A 16,994-nucleotide genomic window follows, 5' to 3' on the forward strand; every position below is an offset into this window, starting at 1 on the left:
TGGCATGCTTTTCCTTGTAGGCAGCTCACTCCTTCACTCTGGGCAGGTCTCCACCTAAGTCCCATGTCCTCAGAATGACTCTTCCTGACCAACTTATCTCACATAGCTCCCTCCATCACCTCTGTCTCCTCAGGTGGCTTTATATTTCCTTATGGCCTTTATCTCCAGGTGACATATCACATAGTCACTCATTTCTCCACTGTTGATCTCCCCAGCTAGAACATAAGCTTTGTTTGGTCTCTGCTGTGTCCCCAGGGCCTCAACATATCAGCTCAACAAATTATTGTGCTGTATGAATGGATACTGGTGAGTTTTTCCCCTCGATCATGATCACTCTCGGTGTAGTTTATTCATGGTGACTGAAGTGGAAAATATGAATATATGATAAAAGCTATGGGAGGAAATACCAGATAGGTGGATTAAAAAGATATTATCCCATGGAAAATTATAGAGAAAATTCAATGGATAAAGAGGAACAATCATTATTATTAACATACGTTGAGCTCTCTTGTGTGCTGGGCCCCCTGCTGGAGACATTCACGGACACTTTTTATTTAATTGGCTCCACAAAAAAGTGATCACTCTCGTTTTCCAGTGGAGAAACTGAGACCAGAAGGGAAAGCACCTTTTCCGAGGTCACACAGCCAGTACTGCACACAGACAGCATTTGAATCCTACCACTCTCCCAAGTCTGTTTTCTACCACATCAAGCTGCATCCATTGCTCAATTTAAAACCTGATCTTCTGGGTTTGAAAGCAAAACAACTGCTTTTCTTGCCTATTCCAGGGGATTCCCTAGCAGTCCAGTGGTCAGGATTTCAGGCTTTCACTGCCGGGGGCAGGGTTCAGTCCCTGGCTGAGAAACTAAGATCCCACAAGTTGCACAGCACAGCCACAAAAAAACCTACCAATCCCCCAACAACACAAAATACACATGCATGAGTTTATTCATTGCAGCACTATCTATAATTGAAAACTACTGGAACTAGCCTACATGCCCATTCATAGGAATGTTTTGCAGTTGTTAAAAGGAACGAGGACTGTCTGTAGACTCAGAGAATGTTTTCCGGGATTTATTGTCACATGAAAAAAGTCAAGCGAGGTGCAAAAGAGAATCTACAGTATGCTACCCTTTGTGTAAGACAGAAAGGAAAATAACAAAACGGTCATGAATCTTCCTATTTTTGCAAAGAGAAACACAGGAAGAAAAAAGCAGAAACTAATGAGATTAGGCTCCTATAGAGGGTGAGTGGCAACAAGTGGGGGTATTTGGGACTCTGAGTGTACTGTTTTGTAGACTTCTGCCATGTTAATGTTCTACATATTCCAAACACTTAAAATCAACCAAGATCAAAGTGGGGAAACACTAAAATGAAATGAAAAATGAACCATATGAACCTAGCTGTACCTCAAACGAACAGAACAATCACAGTAAAGGAAACAGAGAATCAATCCAAACAACTCTGAATACAACACGTATATCATAGGTACTCAGGCCAAAGAACTACTCTCTACTTAAGGCTTTCTTCTTTCCAATAGTGTGGGATAGGAATTCTGGTACTACATTATACTGTAGGACAGAACAAACATAAATGTAATGAGGATAAAGGGAGTCAAATTTCTCAGTGTTGACAAGGAAATTTACAAATCTGGAAAAGGAGATTAGAATGGACTCTGTGATACTGGATCGAAATTGTTAGATGGAAATAGAGATATAGATAGACACAGACAAAAAAAATGTTGATGTTTATGTATATGATGTACATATATGTATACATTTGCATTTATACACAAAAATATACATGTGGGTACCTTTTCCAGCTGTACATGTGGGCATATTTCCCAGCTCTATCCACTGTGAAGGCCTAGTAGCAACCCAGTAGCAATGAGTGAGTGAGTGAAAGTCACTCAGTCATGTCATACTCTTTGTGACCCCATGGACTATTCAGTCCATGGAATTCTCCAGGCCAGAATACTGGAGTGAGTAGCTGTTCCCTTCTCCAGGGGATCTTCCCAACCCAGGGATAGAACCCAGGTCTCCAGCATTGCAGGCAGATTCTTTACCATCTGAGCCACCAGGGAAGCCCAAGAATACTGAAGTGGGTAGTCTATCCCTTCTCCAGGGGATCTTCCCAACCCAGGAATTGAACCAGGGTCTCCTCCATTGCAGACAGACTCTTTACCAGCTGAGCTACCAGGGACTATTCAGACCTTAGTTTCTGAAAACCATTCCCCTCTAAAAGGAATCAAGCCTCCTTGGAGAAATGACCCTATCCAGGGACACAGCAGGGAAAGTATAAGATGAATCTAGGGCAACTTATTATGTCTGTAAGCAAAAAAGCGCTAAAATATAACAGGGCCGTAACAAAAGTTCACTATACCCAGCCTGAAGAGGTGGCCAGTGGCCAGTCTGGAACAGCTGGAGCATCAAAACCATGATTGTAACAGGATATTCATGGAATAAAGCAAATCTGTATCTTTATAAATAGATAAATAAATGGGAAAGAAAAGAAAGTTCTTCCATATAGTAGGACACTAGTTAAATGCAGAAGGCAGGATGGAGATAGAAAATCACCATTTGCAACCATCATGGCAATCATTGCAAGGAACCTTCATTGGAGGCTGAAAGTAGTGAGTGAAAGCAAGGTGAGGAACAGGAAATCTAAATCTTCTTGACTTCTCACTCATTACTTACTAATTTCAAAGAGAAAAATAGTAACTTTAATGTGTGGAAAATTTAACCAGTGATCAGAGTAAAAATCATCTGTATAGTGAGAAAGCAGCGCCACGTGCCTCTCAATATGCTGTACTGAGAAGGACACAACATCACTTCTCAGTAATTTCCGCCTCAAACGCAGAGCCTGAAGATAATGATGAGAAAACATTAACATCACGTAAACTTAAATGGAGGGGACTTCCCTGGTGGCTCAGTGGTAAAGAGTCTGCCTGCCAATGCAGGGGATGTGGGTTCAATCCCTGGCCCACATGCTGTTAGCAACTAAGCCTGTGTGCCACAACTCCTGAGCCAGCACTCCAGCCCACGCTCTACAAGAGAAGCCACTGCCATGAGAAGCCTGAGCACTGCAAGTAGAGAGAAGCCCCCGCTGGCCACAACCAGAGGAAGCACGTGTGCAGCAGTGAAGACCCAGCACAGCCATAAATAAATAAATAAATCTTTTCCCAAAAAACTTAATGGAGGGGTATTCTGCAAAATAACTGGCCTGTCCTCTTCAGAGAAGTTAAGATCAATAAAGATCTTAAAGATCAATAAAGATCTGGGACTCTGGTCCCAGATCAAAGGAGACTAACATGGCAATGTCGTGCAAAGGGGATCCAGGAATAGAAGAAAAGAAAAGCTATAAAAGACCCTCTTGGAACAATTAGGAAATTTAGATTATGGATTAAAGGTGAAATAACAGTATTGTTTCAATCTCCAATTTCCTAATTTTGAGAAAGGTACTATGGTTATGTAAAAGAAAGTCTGAGTCCTTAAGAAAAGTGCATATTAAAGTCTACATGGATTTTAATTAAAAAAAAAAATGTACCTGGCCTTCTTGCGGAGCAACTTCTGAGACTCGGGATAATGCACCAGAATTTCATTCAGGTCCTTCTTATCCAGAATGAAGAGGTTGGTAAACCCATGGGCCACCACGTTAGCTGTGCGCCGGTTCCCGCCCCCTACAGCCAGCAAGCTGGGGCAGAGATGAGAGGGAGGTGAGGCCCTTCAAGGCTGTGGTTTTGATCACAGCAGCATCTTCATTTTCACCCCTGCCTGGAGCACCATGATGGCCTCAGGTGGGTGAGAGCTGGGCCTGAGACAGGCTGGGACCTGGGGCCCTTTACTTCAGGGCTGCAATGCTTGCACCTGGACAAACGTCTCCTCCTTGATAGCCTAGCCACCCCTCTGGCCCAACCCCTGAACACACCCCTACCTTGAGCCCATATAAGTAACCAGCTCACCCCCCCACCCCACCTTAGGGAGCAAGTGAGCAAGGGAAACTTTTGCTTGTTCCTTCTCCCTCCTGTGCGGCTGGGGCCCCAGTAAAGCCTTGCCTGATTTCTTCTCTGGCCTCCCCAATTTCTACACCCTGGTCGGTATCAGGCCCACCTCTCTCACATGCCAGCAAGTGCCGGTGCTGCCTGCACCGTGGCTTCCTCAGACCCACCAAAGGGCCCTTGAGGACGTGGTCCCCCCGACTGGTCACACCCCCTTCCCCAGCCTTTGCCCAGGGCCCTCATCTCACCCCACTCTGACCTTATTTCTCCGAACACAGATCCAGCCTTCAGCGTCACCAGCACGGATTTCCCATCCGGGCCACCCAAGACCTGCACCTGCCCCGCCTGGATGATGTACATTTCCCGGCCTATCTCCCCCTGAAACAGAGAAGGGGCGGTCCCCCTGTCATCACCAAAGGCGACCACAGAAGCAGCAGGGCTGGGCCTGGACACTGGTGGCACAGCTCTGTGGACCAGCCCTTCAGCTGACTTGGCATGTGGTTCCCCTCGGGGGCCTCAGTCTCTCCATCTGTGGATTGGGCAGAGTGACCACCCCCACCCTGCCAGCCTGCCTAATTGGCAGGATTATGGTAGGGACTTAGTGGTATGACAGAAAGTGCTAGATAAGGAGGCCCAGGTGTAGGGGTATTTGACAGATTCCCAATTGTGCATACCATGGAGGGCCCCGAGGCACGGAAAAGCCCATACTGATCACACAATCGGCTGATACCTGTGACTCCCCCACATCCTACCAGGTGCTTGGGAGGCATTTGCTAACCGACATGGGAAGGATAGCATGAACAAGAATGGCCAGCATTTACCTATCACTTTTCTGTGCCAGGTGCTGCTCTAAGTGCTTTGTGTGGCTGAGACCACTTAGTCCTCGATAGCCCTCGAGGTAGGAACTCTGCCCAAGGTCCCAAAGTTCAGCAAGGCAGAGCCGGGATTTGAACCCAGGCAGTCTGGTTCCAGAGCTCATGGCTGTTACTTGTTGAACTGAGTGCCCCCGCAAATTCATATGTCGCAGTCCTAGCACCCAGCTCCTCAGAATGTGGCCTTATTTGGAAAAAGGGTCATCAGAGGTGTAAAGAATTAAGTGAAGATGAGGTCGTGCTGGAGTTGGGGGAGCCCCTAACCCAATAGGACTGGTGTCCTCATAAAGGGGCCTTTGGATACAAAGTCAGGCACACAGGGAAGGTGGTGTGAAGAGACACAGGGAGGAGACCGTCAGGAGATCCTTCGCTCACTGTTCTCAGAAGGCACCGACCCCACTGACACTTGGACCTTGGACTTCTGGCCTCCAGAACTGTGAGTCAATGCGTTTCTGTCGTGCAAGCCATTGTGTTTGTGGTACTTTGTTATGGCAGCCCTAGTAGACTGATACAATTTAGTCTTAGTCCCAAATTAAACCAAAGGAATGAATGAATGACTTGCTTCAGACTACAATCAGAAATAGCCAGTCTGCCAAGCACCTTCTAATCCCCATGCCCTCAGGGGCCATCACCCTGGCCAGCTACCTATTGGTCATACCTGGCGTGTTTAAGGAGAGACAGAGACCAAGGACAGGTAAGTGGCTTTTGCTTTCGATTCATTTGACAAATGTTTCTTGGGCATCTCACACATGCATGGCCTTCTTAACAAAAAAGAATAAAGTCTCCTTCCCCTGTTTCGGAGTCCAATTTGAAAAGGTGCTGAAATGTGAGGTGTCTAAAGCACTCACCCTCATCTCACTAAGCAGCCCCGGGGTGGCCCAGGGGGTGTGTCTCAGTGAGATTGTCACAGAACAAAACCTGTCAGCAGAGGGCGCCATTCACACATGTTCACCAAGTGTTCGGCTTCCTCGGCAAACTCCCCAACAATCTGATTCACTCTCATCCAAAGTCAAGTCTACATTACCCACGAGGATACTAGCTACAGCAATGGCACCAACTCTGCCAGCCATGGTGCCAGACTCCATATGCTCATATATTTTAATTCTCACAACCACCCCATGAGGGAGATACTATTAATATCCATACTTTACCTATGAAAAGAGTCAGATTCAGAGAGGGCAAGCTGCTTCCCCAAGGCTGCACAGCTAGGAAGTGGCTCCAGTGTCAGACAAATCACTCTATTGCTCCCAAACCTCTCTTGGCCTCGAAGGCTGCAGCTTTGAATTCTCAGCCATTTACAGCATCCTTGTCCCTCTTCCTTCAGCTCTTTGCTTCCAACTGTATGCTGTTGTGCAGCATACACCTTGGAGTCAGGGCTTCTGGGGCTGGGAGTTCCTGAGTCTTACAGGGGGTTTTTGAGCAATATTTCCACCTCTGTACACACACTAAGCCTTATTAACAGCTCTGAAAATCTGGTTCCTGCTCCCCTACCCTGACCACTCAGTCACTAAGTGACCTCAGTCTCACCTTAAATCCCAAAAAATGGAGCAGAAGGGGCCTTAGAGACTGTCTAGCCCTGGGATTCAAATCCATATGTTCCCCAGGATCAGGTAGGTGATGTAAAGGAGAGAAGGGAGCCAGTAGGGCAGTCAGGAGTGGTGGGGCATGGGCATCTCTTCAGAGCCATTCCCTTCTCCACTCCAGAGGACTCTTGCTATTTGGGAAAGTGGGGCTCAGTGCTGGCCAATTCTGTTTTCAGCCAGGAATCTGGATTTTTATGTGAAACCTTCCTTTTTTTTTTTTTTTTTTTGGCTGTACTGCACAGCTAACAGGATCCTAGTTCCCTAACCAAGGATTGAACCTGGGTCACAGCAGTGGAAATACCACATGCTAACCACTGGACCACCAGGGAATTCCTGAAACCTTCCCATTTTTTACAGGTTGGAGACTAATTCAAAACTTTATTTTTAGATTAAACCGGGTGTGTGGGGAGGAAACAATCCATGAGACATTGTGGGCTGGCTCCTTGGCAAGGACCATCAGTTTGCAACCTCTGACCTATCCCTCCCCTGTCCAGCCTCGTTTTCCTGACAGGAAGACCAAGACCCTGGAAGCAGTTCCATGTACACAGTCAAGACCCTGACCCTCTTTTGGCTCCTCACTTTCCTCTTCTGTAAAGTGGGGTTCCTCATCCTGGTCCCCGTGGTACCATGAGTAAGGAGCCAGGCTGAGATGCATCTGAGCTTGTGCCTAGAGCTCCTCCTGCCAAGCAAGCCGGGAGCCCTGGGGTCAGCTTGCCACCCGCCTCTCCTCCCAGCAATTCCGCTCTGTCTGCATCTGCAAACCTCATCACCTTCCCAGGGGCCCCCTCCAGCCCAGCTCTGATGGGCAGGGGCTGTGAAACCCAGACTGCCTTGCCGCCGCCCTGGCCACTCACCTTCTTGCACACGTAATCATTGGGCAGGTAGACTACAGAGCGCAGCCTCTTCAGCATGTCAAAGATCATCTGCCGGTCACAGCCCTGGCCCCGAGAGGAGGGGAAGGAGCCATTTAGAGGAAGGCATGGGCTCGGGGCCTTCCAGAGTCCTGAGAGTGGGGCACTGGGCAGGCCATACCTGGAAGAGTGCCACTTTGCTGACGATGGAATAGTTCACGTCAATGGCGAGGTCCAGCCGCATCTTGTCCGGAAGCTGCACCATCAGCTCTGACTCATCTGCAAATGAGACCCTGCAAGGGTCAGAGGCACGGCCAGGCCCCTCCTTCACACACCCAGTGCCAAGCCCACGCTGCACTGGCTGGGCACCCGGTGTGCCATTCCTCTGCCACTCAGAATCACCCCTGATCGGGAGGGTATGCTCTCTGCCTCCAGGCCTTTGCCCGTGCCGTTCCCTCTGCTGGGAACAACCCCCTTTGCTTTCCTGGCTAATCCCTACTCATGCTTCAGAACCCAGCACTCATGTTACCTCCTCCAGGAAGCCTTCCCTTGACATCCTCCCATCCAGCTATTATGTTATCAGTCCCTGTCCCATAGCACGTATCACACCCTTTACTGCAGTTGCTTGCTGAGGATCTGTCTTCTCCACTTACATTATAAGAACGGCATTTGCAAGAACTAAAGTACCTGGAGGATGTACTATGTGCCAGGCACTGTTTTACAGAGTGCTTTACCAAGATGATTTCATTATCTTCTCCCAGCAGCCCAAGAGGTGCCCACTACTAAAACTCACCTCACAGACAAAGAAAGGACAGCTCAGGAGGGCAGTGACTTGCCCACAGCCACACAGCTTGGGGATGGAATCAGGGCCCCACTCAGGCCCGGTGACTTTAGAACCTATCCTGGGAGAGCAGTACGTCTGTCCACCATGGCGTCCATGCTCACAGTGGAGAGTCTGGCAGAGTGAAGGTTGGTAACTGGAAACAGAGATGCACCCTGGGGCCCCAGTCCCATGCTCTGCCCACTGTACATTAGCTTAGGGCTCAAGTGCTGGGTCTGTGCAACCCTGGGCAGGTCAGAGCCCTCTCTGGTCCTTAACATGTGCCCCTGTGAAAAGGGCCAATGGTATTGAATTCACAGGCTGTCCCTGGGATGGAATGAGGCAGTGGAAGTGAACATGCCTTGGAAACTACTATGATTAAGTGCATTGTCCACAGACTTGCCAACAACCCCCATTCAGGAGACTGTGGGGCTCAAGTACGGCTTCTCTGAGACCAGACAGAACCCCATGGAGGTGAAGGGGGGCCCTTTCATTTTGCTGAGGGCCTTGGGGGACTCTAAGGCACTGTGCCAGTGGTCCACAAGCTTTTGAGAGCCTTCCCAAATGATGCCTAGGCTCTGAAAACAAAACTGTGTGCATGTGTGTACGTGTGCTCAGTTGTACCTGACTCTGTGACCCTGTGGACTGTAGCCCACCAGGATCCTCTGTCCATGGGATTTTACAGGCAAGAATACTGTAAATGTAAGTGGAAAGCATACAGACAGATGCTTTAATAGTAGGGCCACCTGGGAAGCACAAAAACAAAATTACTAACTCGGGTGGTGTTAGTGGTAAAGAAATTCCCCTGCCAATGCAGAAGACACAAAAGATGCAGGTTCAATCCCTGGGTCAAGAAGATCTCCTGGAGAAGGGCATGGCGACCCACTCCAGTATCCTTGCCTGGAGAATCCCACTGACAGAGGAGCCTGGAGGGCTGTAGTCCATAAGTTCACAAACAGTCCAACACAACTGAAGCAACTTAGCACAAAGATAAAAAGGAAACAGCGGGGGAAAAGGTCAATTAACATATAATTAGCATGTCAAATTTCCTTAAGGATTCCATTCAGAATCCGTAAGAACTTCACTACATTTGGAAACAATTTATGGGTAAGATTCTCCCACTTTGCAAGAATTACTGAGCATACCTCATCGCTGACAAGAAAGCTGAACCACAGTGAATGAACATGTGTTGTTTTAGCCAATTTCAGAAGCAAAGCATGACAAACAACTATAAAATTATTGTAATAAACTATAATGGAAAATGATCTGAAAAGAAATTTTTTTTAATTTATAAAATATATATTGTATGTATAGATGTATATGTATACATGCTTCTCTGATGTATACAGGCTTCTCTGATGGCTCAGTGGTAAAGAATCTGCCTGCAATGCAGGAGACCTGGGTTCGAACCCTGGGTCAGAAAGATGCCCTGTAGAAGGAAATGGTAACACACTCCAGTATTCTTGCCTGAAAAATCCCACGGATGGAGGAACCTGGCAGGCTACAGTCCATGGGGTCACAAAAGAGTCAGACCCGACTTAGCAACTTCTTGTATATGGAGAGCAAGAAAAGTGAGAGAGACAGAGACAGACTTCTTCCTTTCCTGGTTCCAACTGCACGTCCAACTTTGAATGGGCACCTCCCAAGGCCTCCCCAGGCATCTCTCACTTACATGTTGGGGCTGCAGCCCCGAGAGGCCCCCAAGCTCAGGGCCCCAAGGACAGAGGACAAGGGCGGGGCCCAGGAGGGCGGGGCCCAGGAGGGCGGGGCCCAGGAGGGCGGGGCCCAGGAGGGCGGGGCCCAGGAGGGCGGGGCCCAGGAGGGCGGGGCCCAGGAGGGCGGGGCCCAGGAGGGCGGGGCCCAGGAGGGCGGGGCCCAGGAGGGCGGGGCCCAGGAGGGCGGGGCCCAGGAGGGCGGGGCCCAGGAGGGGCGTGTCTTACCCAGCATGCCTTGGGAGTGCCAGGTGTATTCGTACCAGGTCTTGACCCGGTTCTGCACGGACCTGGGGATCTTGTAGAAGTTCATATACTTCACGGTGCTGTCCATGCAGCTGCGGTAGTAGGTCTGTCCCGCGGTGGCGGCCCCCACTACGTCTCTCATCTGGGGGCCAGGGGGGTGGTGGTCAGGACGGCCACTGGGTCAGGGTGGGGCCGGGCTTCAGGGACATGGGTTGTGGGCACATTAATGTAACACAGGCGTCCAGGTGCACGCTTGCAGGGCTGTTAGGAGATCAGGAGAGAGGGGAAACCCATGTCCACACTTAAGAGGTTTCGCTGACCCAGGATGTTCTGCCTTCAGGGCAGACGTGGAGGAGCGAGGCTCCTGGCCCTTCAGGTGGGCTTAGGTCTCTGGGGCCACTCAAGAAGGGCTGGTCTTGCTGGGCTGGGCTGATTCTGGTGCCAGTGTGACCCCTCAGAGGCCACTTTGACCACCCGCACGAGGAAATGTGAGCCAGGTGCGCTGGTCCTTGGGGCAGAGCCCCTCAAAGGCAACACTGAGCACCCCTGGTGTCACCTCATACACTGCTACAAGGTGAACCTCACGCCAGGGCCCAGCACATTAGAATCCACCACGGGCTTCTCTCCAAGCGAACAGCCCAAATTCTCAGCCTCTGCAGAAAGCCACTGGCCCCAGCTCTCCAGATACCCCAGAGACTGACATTTCAAACAAGAAGAACCTTCAGTGAGGAAGCGGGACCTACGCCTCCATCACCACCCCTTCACCTCACAGGTCCCAGAGCTCCAAGCTCCTGACTCTCTGCCCAGTGCTCTTTCCTGCGCTTGGTCTGGAAGGAAGGGGCACAGATGGTGATGTTCCTGGCAGCGGCGGGAGGGAGAGGGGCCCTGCAGGCAGGTGGGTCGGGACAGACTAGTGGCCCAGCTACCTGTCCGATCATCACGGAGAAAGCGAAGACGCCCGTGAAATAGTTTAGACCCTGGAAGACAATTTCAAAGAGCGTCCTGGGGTCGGGCAGGCCGCCGATGGTGATGAGGGTCTTCACAGCCCAGTAGTAACAGCGAATGTAACTGGGGAGAGAAGAGGAAGGGGACCTCAGTCATCAGAACTCAGCCTGTGGATCCTAGGCAATCTGGCTTGAATATAAAGCTTTATAGCTCATGAGTGCAAAAAAAAAAAAAAAGGAAAAAAATCCTTCTCCCAACTGCAGCATCCTCTGCAGCGTACAGAGCATGTCTGCAGGTGCTGCGTGGTTTGGTCATGACTCTGCCCTGACGCTGTAGAGACATGCTGTCATCCCCATTTACAGATGTGGAAACTGAGGCTTCCGGAGATTGCTTGGAATACTTGGCAAGAGAATAAACCAGGGTTTTCCGGCTCCTGATGCCTGGGATCCTTCAGTTTCCCTCCGTATGTTTTCAATGTCCACAGTCTCTGCTTTGCTCTCCCATCATGAGGTTCAAGAACAAGCTTAAAACTGGAAGATATCTCGAGGGTCACCTTTTCTGACCCTCCCCTCTCCTGTCCACTAACCAGACAGTGAAACTGAGGGCCACAAAGGGAAAGGGAACACCCATGGTCACCAGCTGGCAAGTTCCAGGGCTGGGACTGGAAAACAGGTGTCACCTTCTCTCTAAGCTGTTACCCACCGTCAGTAACCCCTTGACACAGGCGCATGAGCCATCAGGAAGGGAGGTGGCCAATGGGGTCCTGCTGTGTGGTACAAGGCATAGGAAATGCCCAAGCTTGTGTAATCACACAAAGTAGCAAGAGTCCCTCCCTCACTATTTTGAGTTTTAAAGGTTTGCATGTTTATTAATAATTACAAGTTTGCATTATTCCAACAGAGCAGCCTCACTGTTCTAATTCCTAGCCATTAAGTCCTACAAAAATAAACTTAAGCTTTTACAATAACTTAATCGATACAGAAGTAAAACCTTTATAGCTATTTAAACGGATTTAATTACCAAGGTGCTTATGTTCAGACCTTCAGACTGTGCCCTCCAAGGGGTCAGCAAGGTTGAGGTCAGCAGGGCCTAAACTCAGGGCATTCTCAGCAGGCTTTCCCGTACTTTCTGTCATCCTACCAGGGCATAGGAACTGCCCAGAGCCTGCCCTGTCCCCAGTGTCCTGATACATCCATGCTGCCAGGGTCCCTGCTTAGCCGGGAAATGGAGAACATCATCCAACTGGCCAATCATCTGGTCTGAGATTGATCCCAAACTGGTCCCCCCCTGGGCTCCACTCACCAGCTATTTATGCAGTATTGTGGTTAGATCATGGGCTCTGGCACAGACTGCCTGGGCTCAAACCCAGTCCTGACACTTTCTCGCTGCATAAGTAACCCATCTCGTCAAGCCCCGGGGTCCTTCTTCTGGAAGGGGCATGGCCATCGACCGTCCTTCACAGGGAGACCATGAGGATGATGTGAGGTGAAAAGAGCGCCTGGCCCATGGTGGGCCCTCAGGAAGTGTCAGCTACCAGCACCTTCACTGTCACTGGTTCCGGCAGTGGAGAACAATAGACTGGCCTGTGCCCTCAGGAAGTTCACTATCTAGGGGAGGCAGGCAAGTCAGTGTGCAATGAGTACTGGGGGAGGGGTGGAGAAGGGAGTTGGGTAGTGGGGGTCTTGGCCTCTGCAAGACCTAGGGCAGGGCTCTCCCTAGGCCTTCCAGGCCCTCATTACCACCTGGTCCAAGAAAATCTCAGACCCACGGGCCAGGCCTGCCCTGTCAATCCCCTGTCATACCAGTTCTGGCCACCAGGGGGCATGCTAAGCAGCCTTTCAGTTCAATTCCCTTCTGTCGGTCAGTCGTGTTGGACTTTGCAACCCCATGGACTGCAGCACGCCAGGCTTCCCTGTCCATCACCAACTCTGGGAGCTTCCTCAAACTCATGTTCATTGAGTCAGTGATGCTATCCAACCATCTCATCCTCTGTCCTCCCCTTCTCCTGCCTTCAATCTTTCCCAGCATCAGGGTCTTTTCCAAGGAGTCTGTTTTTTGTATCAGGTGGCCAAAGTATTAGAGCTTCAGCTTCAGCATCAGTCCTTCCAATGAATATTCAGGACTGGTTTCCCTTAGGATGGACTGGTTTAATCTCCTTGCAGTCCAAGAGACTCTCAAGAGCCTTCTCTAACACCACAGTTCAAAAGCATCAATTCTTTGGTGCTCAGCTTTCTTTATAGTCCAACTCTCACATCCATACATGACTACTGGGAAATCCATAGTTTTGACTGGACAGACCTTTGTTGGCAAAGTAATGTCTCTGCTTTTTAATATGCTGTCTGGGTTGGTCATAGTTTTTCTTCCAAGGAGCAAGCGTCTTAATTTCATGGCTGTAGTCACCATCTGCAGTGATTTTGGAGCCCAAGAAAATAAAGTCTGTCACTATTTCCATTGTTTTCCCATCTATTTGCCATGAAGTGATGGGACCAGATGCCATGATCTTAGATTTTTGAATGTTGAGTTTTAAGCCAGCTTTTAAACTCTCCTCTTTCACTTTCATCAAGAGGCTCTTTAGTTCTTCTTTGCTTTCTGCCATAAGGGTGGTGTCATCTGTATATCTGAGTTTATTGATATTTCTCCTGGAAATCTTGATTCCAGCTTGTGCTTCATCCAGCCTGGCATGTCACATGATGTACTCTGAATATAAGTTAAATAGGCAGGGTGACAATATACAGCCTTGACGTACTCCTTTCTCAATTTGGAACCAATCTGTTGTTCCATGTCTGGTTCTAACTATTGCTTCTTGACCTGCATACAGGTGTCTCAGGAGGCATGTCAGGTGGTCTGGTAGTCCCATGTCTTGAAGAATTTTCCACCGTTTGTTGTGATCTACACAGTCAAAGGCTTTGGCGTAATCAATAAAGCAGAAGCTTTTCTGGAATTCTCTTGCCTTTTCTGTGATCTAACAGATGTTGGCAATTTGATCTCTGGTTCCTCTGCCTTTTCTAAATCCAGCTTGAACATCTGGAAGTGTATGGTTCACATACTGTTGAAGCCTGGCTTGGAGAATTTTGAGCATTACTTTGCTAGCATGTGAGATGAGTGCAACTGTGCAGTAGTTTGAACATTCTTTGGCCCTGCCCTTCTTTGAAATGAAAACTGACTTTTTCCAGTCCTGTGGCCACTGTTGAGTTTTCCAGATTTGCTGGCATATTGAGTGCAGCACTTTTGCAGCATCATCTTTTAGGATTTGAAATTGCTCAGCTGAAATTCCATCCCCTCCACTAGCTTTGTTTGTAGCGATGCTTCCTAAGGCCCATTTGACTTTGCATTCCAGGATGTCTGGCTCCAGGTGAATGATCACACTATCATGGTTATGTGGGTCATGAAGATCTTTTTTGTATAGTTCTTCTGTGTATTCTTGCCACCTCTTCTTAATATCTTGTGCTTCTGTTAGGTCCATACCATTTCTGTCCTTTATTGTGTCCATCTTTGCATGAAATATTCCCTTGGTATCTCTAATTTTCTTGAGCGTTAAGAAAATCAAGTCCCCTTTAGGGGGACTGAGTTGGGCACTGCCTGGGTGCCGGGTGCTGCTGGGCCACCAGCAGAATGAAGATGAGTGATCCATATAGCTCTGGCTTTCCCTGACTAGAAGCCCTTCCTGACTAGAGAAGCCAGCTACTGGCATGGATGGCACATCTTAGGGGTCTCTTGAATATTCCATGTGACTAGACCTGTGGAGACCTCTGCATACTGCCCCAGACCTGGCCAACGCAAAGCAGGATGAAGAAACCAAATATATAGGAGCTTAGGTCCTTAGGCCCCCCGGCCTATAGCAGGCATTCAAGAAATGCTCACTATTTTGAAAGTTATTATTATGAATGATATTGGATTTTTAGAGGAATTCTCCTTCACTAGTTGTGCTTTTGCATATCTTGGGTTTCACTGTAGGGTTTTATTTGGAAAAGGGTGATGCTGCCAGAAAGTGTGCCTCTCCACGGCACAGGGAAGCCCCAGAGGGCTAGCGCTGTCTTCCGCACTCTGCCTGCCATCCATGCAGGCCTGCCTGTGATGGGTGCCAGGCCCCGCCCTGGGAAATGGTTTCTTAGCCAGGTGGGATACGAACCCCTCTGAGAATTTGAGGACAGTTAGGAAGCTTCTCCTCAGAAGTCAGCATGCTCCCAAAATTCAGTTCCGATTTCAAGGGGGGTTTGTGACCCTAGGTTAGGTTCCTGGTGTGCTGGCTTCCCCTTAAGAGTGACCACAGCTAGGAAGTGGGGTCACTGACTCCTGTCCACGCATGGGCTGGATGTGTTACACACGTTAATTTATTTATTTCTCATGAGAAATCTGTGTGATCCCACCCCCATTTTATAGATGAGAAAACTGAGTCTCAGAAAGGGTAACGGCCTTACCCAAAGTCACAGAGCAAGATTTAATGAATAGCTTCTGTTCTTCCCTTTGCACAGAAGGCCTGTGAGTCCTCTCTCTGCCCCCTTGTGAGGGGATGAATGAATGAACAAGTGAGTGAGTGAATGAATGGTCTAGTCATGGTCTCTGGACCAGGGATGTAGGTGGGTTCAGCTAAGGGAAACAGGAGCAGGGTCAGTGGTGGTGTCAGGGGGTTGGGCCCTGATCCCACCCCCGACACACAGCACCCCACAGCGGATGTCAGGTTCCCCCTCCTGCATGCTGGGCTGCCCTGGACCCTCAGACTCTCCCGGTGAGCTCCCCTCAGGCCACAGGCCCATCTCAGAAGGTGAAGGGTCACTGTGGCCAAGTACTGAGGCATTTGGCCCGAGAAGGGGACATTCTGGACCAACAGCCACTCTAAAGAAGCTACCTTGGGACCTCCCTGCTGGTCCAGTGGTCAAAAATCTGCCTGCCAATGCAGGGGACCCAGGTTTGATCCCTGAACCAGGAAAGTCCCACATGCTACAGAGTAACTAAGCCCGCATGCCTAGAGCCTGTGCTCTGAAACGAGAGAAGCCACCACAATGAGAGGCCTGCTCACTGCGACTAGAAAGTAGCCCCCAACTCACCGCAACCAGGGAAAGCCCGTGTGCAGCAACGAAGACCCAGCACTACCAAAAGCAAATAAACAAACCTTAAAAAAAAAAAAAAAGAAACCACCTTGGATGCAAGTGACCACCTGCTCTAGCTCAAGCTAGAAGCAAGTGTGAGGAGGAGGTCAAAGTGTTGACAAGCTGGATGGAGAGCATTTTGCATCACTTGTGGGCACAGCCCAGGGTGAGGCAGGGCCTGCCTGAGGGGACTCGCAGCCCCCTGGGCCTGAACTCTTCCTCTGCCTCTGTCGCCACAGCTGACCAAGTGCCCACTGCGGCCTGGCACTGATTCCTTGGGAACGAGGTGACCCGGCAACATGGCGGCAGCGGGACTCCTCTCTAGGAGTCTTGGTGCTTTGAATTATTAAGACACAGGAGGAAGACTGCGGCTCACCTGTTTCCCACGCCATCATAAACCCAGTGAGTGGAGCCGAGGCCCTCATAGGCCGATGCCCAGTAATAGAGACATGAGTTCAGATGTAAGCTGTAGAGCAGGTAGGCTGTGGTCCTGATAACCCTGCAGAAGAAGGAAGGCATGAACGCAGCAGTCAAAAAGGTGGCAATTATATCTCAGCCCAGGGGTGGGGACTGCAGGGAAGAAGCTAGTCCTCACCCTCCCCAGCACCCTCAGAGATCCCCGTATCAGAGCCGCAAGGCCCTGCCCAGCTGCCTGGTGCAACAGACACTTGGCCCATGGGAACCGGTGGCTATATTACAGGGCCTACTGGCTGCTCTGCTGAGACTTTGCTGGCTAGGAATGGTGATGCTCCAACAGAAAGTTGTCAAGACTGGGTCCCAGAATTGGCACAGAGCTACATGTGCAGACAATTCTGGGGAAGTGGAGAAGCTGAGGAGGGAATGCGTGGGGTGGGGGCGGGGGGCAAAGAAAGGACATGCATG

The 16,994-nt window shown here is 49.7% G+C and overlaps 1 protein-coding gene across 1 annotated transcript in view; it reads right to left on the bottom strand.

The window, feature by feature from the left end:
• The window catches only part of CNGB1 (cyclic nucleotide gated channel subunit beta 1), a 68,713-nt gene that overhangs the window by 7,005 nt on the left and 44,714 nt on the right, over window positions 1-16,994 (bottom strand). The window contains 7 exon segments of the mRNA NM_181019.2: window positions 3,546-3,692; window positions 4,256-4,374; window positions 7,306-7,389; window positions 7,484-7,581; window positions 10,063-10,222; window positions 11,007-11,148; window positions 16,489-16,611. Coding sequence (NP_851362.1) covers window positions 3,546-3,692; window positions 4,256-4,374; window positions 7,306-7,389; window positions 7,484-7,581; window positions 10,063-10,222; window positions 11,007-11,148; window positions 16,489-16,611 — 873 coding nt within the window.

Source organism: Bos taurus, chromosome 18, assembly GCF_002263795.3.
Source record: "Bos taurus isolate L1 Dominette 01449 registration number 42190680 breed Hereford chromosome 18, ARS-UCD2.0, whole genome shotgun sequence".
In the NCBI taxonomy this organism is placed as follows: Eukaryota; Metazoa; Chordata; class Mammalia; order Artiodactyla; family Bovidae; genus Bos; species Bos taurus.